Source organism: Meriones unguiculatus, chromosome X, assembly GCF_030254825.1.
Source record: "Meriones unguiculatus strain TT.TT164.6M chromosome X, Bangor_MerUng_6.1, whole genome shotgun sequence".
In the NCBI taxonomy this organism is placed as follows: Eukaryota; Metazoa; Chordata; class Mammalia; order Rodentia; family Muridae; genus Meriones; species Meriones unguiculatus.
This window is the reverse complement of record NC_083369.1, coordinates 147,506,621-147,511,491: the sequence shown is the minus strand read 5'-3', so window position 1 is coordinate 147,511,491 and position 4,871 is coordinate 147,506,621. Positions and strand designations below refer to the sequence as shown.

At 46.9% G+C, this 4,871-nt stretch overlaps 1 protein-coding gene across 1 annotated transcript; it reads right to left on the bottom strand.

Annotated features, from left to right (window-relative positions):
- Positions 1-463: 463 nt before the first annotated feature.
- On the bottom strand, positions 464-823 carry LOC132649963 (histone H2A-Bbd type 2/3-like). Its single transcript, XM_060374735.1, has one exon. The coding sequence runs from the start codon at positions 821-823 to the stop codon at positions 464-466; it is 360 nt and encodes a 119-aa protein (XP_060230718.1).
- Positions 824-4,871: the final 4,048 nt, after the last annotated feature.

Sequence of the window (4,871 nt, the reverse complement as noted above, 5' to 3'; positions counted from 1 at the left end):
ACCCCACCACCTACCACCCTCCCAACCCTGCTTCCTCCAACGAGGTCCACCTCACCCTTGTCCCCCACCTCCTTCTCCCACCTCATGCCCAAAGGAAAAGCAAGGGAAACCAGCCTCTGGTCACTGGGCAGCATCCCCACATCCTGTGTTCCTTCAAGTAGGCTCACCTCCCACTCCTCCCCTACTGCCACCCTCCACAACCACCCCCCAACTCCTTCCCAAGGCCAAAGGGGGAAAGAAAGCCAGGGAAGCAAGCTTATGGGTTTCTTGAATAAAGCTTTAATTAAAACACATCTTTTGGGCAGGTAGGCGGTGGGAGGAAGCAAGGAACAAGGCTGTCCAGGTATGCAGGACAGACCATGGGAGAGGTTGGGCAGGGTGACTGAAGAGGTGCGATGGGTAAACAGAGCAGGCCAATACGCCGTTAAGTGACCCGGATCCAGGTGCCATCAGCATCTAGTAGCTAGTGAAGACGACTACGGCCACTTCTTTGACCTGGAGTCACGTGGGAGATGGTGATGAACTGAAACAGCTCACTCAGGAGTGCATCATTGTAGATAGCCAGATCCAGCAGCTCCGGTGTGATGAGCCTCTCGTTGTCTTGGCGTTGGACCTCATTGCTTGCCAGATCCAGCAGACTGCGGGCCAGGAACTCCAAGATGGCAGTCAGGTAGACAGAAACACTCTCGCTCAGTCTCCGTCCGTAGCCGCCCTCCCGAAGATGGTGCTCCACCAGGCTCACAGAGAATGTCAGCCCCGCTCTGGAGGTGCGGGAGCGACGAGAGGAAGACCCTCGACTGCTTCTCTGCCTTCTCCTGGGCATGCTGGGCTCGACGGACAGCTCACAGGCTTCGCTCTGCTGGCCTGCTGGGCGCTGGACCTAACCGCCTCCAATGCCAACTGCTAACGTCTTTTCCCTCTGTGTCTCGCTGCGTATCCTAGCAACCTCTCGTGGTCAGAACCCTGTCCCTCTCCCACTGATGACGTGTGTGTGAGGGTTCCTAGTCTCGTCATTAATGCTTCTTTGTGCCCCACCTCCCACTTTCATAACTGATAAGTCCTACTTGAGACAGTTGTTGAGCGGACGTGTGAGCTCATATCGATAAAGTATCGAATGAAGGGTTTAAAAATGACACCACAGAGTGGTCAGCCCGTTATGCCGGCAGCCATAGGGGTAGACATGAGCAAGGGTGCTGTAAGAGTCTGTAAGGGAACAGAAGTACAAAGGCTGACACACAGACCACAGCAATTGAATATCTATTCCTTCAGAACCCTACTTCTTGGGCTTCCAGGTTCTTCCTAGGCTCTGTCTCTTTCAGAGACTCTGAAGTGATTCTCCACTGACATCCTGTGAGCTCTCCATTTTAGTCAGAAGGTAGACCCATTGAGCTGCTCTAGACTGGTGGAGACGCCTTAAATGAAGAATCTGTTAGGCTCTATTATTTTCATGTCAGTTTATCTAAATAAACATTTCCGTATTCATTTTGTGGGTCTTCATGTGGATTAAGTTATGTCAGGGGAAGGGCAGTGTGTTATGAAATGCAGTGTCTATACTAAGCCTTAGGAGTAATTGAAGGAGAGGTGCAAGGTGGTTCTCTGAATAACTTAGGAAAGTAGAAAAAAAAAAAACAACCTTAGAATGAAGAGCCAGCATGTTTAGAATGCAGAGGGGAGAGAGGTGACACCTAATAGGCTTTATTTTTTACTTAGTTGGTAGAAATCACACAGCTTCTTCCAGTTAAGATTGAAGCCCAAACCTGGATAATTTCAGGCCCCAGCCTTTGCATCTGTGACATCTCCCGTCAGGTGAAATCACTGTGAAACGAAATGCATAGGCCTCAAGCAGATTTTGATTTTAGGTCATAGTTTTCTAAATGAGAGAGGACTCCCCTCCCCTTTCTTTAAGGGGGGGTGCAGTGGAGTTTTTTTGTGGTGGCCATGCTAGGTTTGAAATCATGATCCCTGTGTTCCCTGAGTGCTGGGGCTACAATTGCTGCCACACACAGCTCACACTACTTTTGATGCACATATGAGCAGTTCTGATATTAGCCCTGTGATCTGATGATTGACCTCATCTTTCTGATAAAGGAAACAATCCTCAGAGAAGTTGTCTAATGTCACAGATTAAGTGGAGAGGAAGGAAAGCAGTTGGCCTCTCTGTAGCACCCAGACATAGTTCAGTAAGAAGAACCTTCCATCTTTTCTTGTATTTCCCTCAGTCTCTGACAAAGTTCAAGGTCCTTGAAACTTCTCAGAGATCTCTTCCTATTGGCCAACTATTCCTGTGACTAAAGACTTCCTTCCTTTGTTTCCCAGGCAGGGTTTCTCTGTGTAGCCTTGGTTGTCCTAGACTCACTTTTTAGGTGAGGCTAGCCACAAACTCACAGCAATCCTCCTGCCTCTACCTCTGAGAGGGATGGAATAAGACTTTCTTATTGAGTTCATTTATGTTGTTTTAAAATTTATTTATTTGTTGGTTGGTTGGTTGTTTGGTTGGTTGGTTGGTTGGTTGGTTGGTTGGTTGGTTGGTTGGTTGGTTTGGGTGGTTGGTTAGGTATTTTGATGCAGGGCTTCTCTGTGTAACCTTGGCTCCTGAAACTTGCTCTGTAGAGCAGGCTGACCTTGATCTCAGAGATCCACCTGCCTGTGCTATGTGAGTGCTGGAACTAAAGGAGTGTGTCACCACCTTTACAGCCTGAGATGCCAGTAATCAAGGGCTTGGGAAAGATTGCATGGTAGTTGACCTCTGGGTTCTAATTGGAGCTTGCTATTCCTGATCTTTGGGGAGAAAGAGACTTTGGAAAGCAGCCTGAAAACCAGGAGGGTGGAGTTCTTCTGTACATAGGATCACCTAGTATCTACCATGGACTAAGCTTGGTGCTGAGCATAGCCAGCGATCATTTGACTTAACTGTCATGACAGCCATGTATGGGGTAGCCACTACTGCTATTAATTTACATATGAAAAATTTAGACTCAGATCAGTCAATCACTCCATCCAGCATTCCCTGGCCAGTAAGACAGATCCAGGATTCAAATGATAGCCTGGTTTGGGAGCTCATACCTTTTCTCTTGACCCAGTGGCTCTGATGCCAAATGAATTACCCAAGGTTGCACTGTGTAGGCAGGTTGTTCTCTGTGTAGATACACTGACATACATACTGGAGGCAAAAATGTGTTCTGCCTCTTGGGTGGTTTGGAAATGATTCTCTTGACAATCTTCTCTGAAAAATGTTCTCTATTTTCCAGGTGATCTCTTCCTTTTCCTCTGAAGCATTCTTCCTGTGAAGCTGGGAAGACTGGGGGTTGAATTGGTCTAAGGACACTGGAGCTTCTTGACTTCACAATTCAAGACACTCACATGCCAGAGCCTTTAACTGACACCCAGACAGGAAGATCCTGATCAGCGAAGGGAGAAAATCAAAGAATTTTCTTGACTGGTTTTGTAGCTTCCATTAGCTTAACTGTCATCAAGAACAATGCTGACTCAGGACCAGAATTATCCCTTCCTCTGCTTTGGTTCTTGCCTTTTGCGTGCTGCCATCTTCTGCATGCCAGAAAGCATGAAGATGAATCTCCACCTCATCTATCTCTAAGCAAGGAGACAGATAGCATATATTTGGTAGCAGGGAGAAATACTGCTCATTACTTCAGAGAGGGCATTCAAGTCCTGGCTCTGACACTGCTGAGCTGTGTCCTTGAACACACCATGTAATCAAAGACCCATCTTTCTTCCTCTGTCAGGTACAGACTCTGAGGCTGCCTCCCTGGTGACTGTGGTCACCGTGCCATAAGCCAGACAGGGGCATCACTCAATGCCCTGCACAGCCCTGGCACTAAGCTGGGCTGTGGACATTTCTGTGCCTGAGCTTTCTTTGACTTCATGGTGTCATGGTGGTGTTGTGTTACATGGTAAGTCACCCTTAAGTTCTCTGCCTAAATATATGTACTTCACCACACAGGACATGGAGAACCTGGAATGTGTGAGCACTTAAACTTGTTGGGGTCAGAGGGTAGTTTTCCAATTCTCAAATCCCCAGAGTTATCTGTAAGAGAATGATCTTCTTTTTCATCTTGAATTTGGTTCAGGGAACCTCTCAGAATGTGTCAGCCTTCTTTTTTGCATTCCTTCCCTCTCTTCTTTCCCAGCTGTCCGTTGGTACCGAGCACACATGGTTTTACCTATGCAGAGGTAGGCAGGTTTGTGCTAAGCCATATCCCACCACACATCTTTCTTCTTGAAATGAACTGTTAGTGTTTGAGTATGCACATGCATAACACACATGTGGAGGTCAGAGGAATCCTGCAGGACTCTGTTCTCCCAATCCACCATGGGGGCTCCTGGATCTGACTCAGGTTGTCAGCTAAATGCAGAAAGTGCTCTCAACAGCTGAGGCTAATTTTTTTTTCCCCACTTCTTTTCTTTTACTATTATCATTATTGTAAGTTAATATGCAAAATAATTGGTTTCATTAAGATACTCTTGTACATAAACATCTCAGGACTCTTGTCAAACATACTTACAGGGTTAAGGAGAGACTTTTGTTCATCCAAAACTGTAGCCTGCTTACAGTTCAAAGATTTAGTCTACAGTTACATTGGTGGGAATCATGGCTGCACACAAGGAGATGTGATGGTGCTGGAGAGGTAGTTGAGAGTTCTACATGTGGATCAGTGTGCAGTAGGGAGGAAGAGAGAGAGATACTGGACCTGGTATGAGCACCTAAAACCTCAAAGCCCACCCCTCATGGCACATGTCCTCCAACAAGGACACACCCCTGCCAGTGCCATTCCCATAGAACCATGTGGCACATGTTTACATTCTAACCACAATCATTGCCTTTCTGATCTCTACATACATGTCTACTGTAG

Excerpts from the sequence above, each read along its gene's own strand:
- LOC132649963 (XM_060374735.1), bottom strand. The coding sequence starts at position 823 with ATGCCCAGGAGAAGGCAGAGAAGCAGTCGAGGGTCTTCCTCTCGTCGC.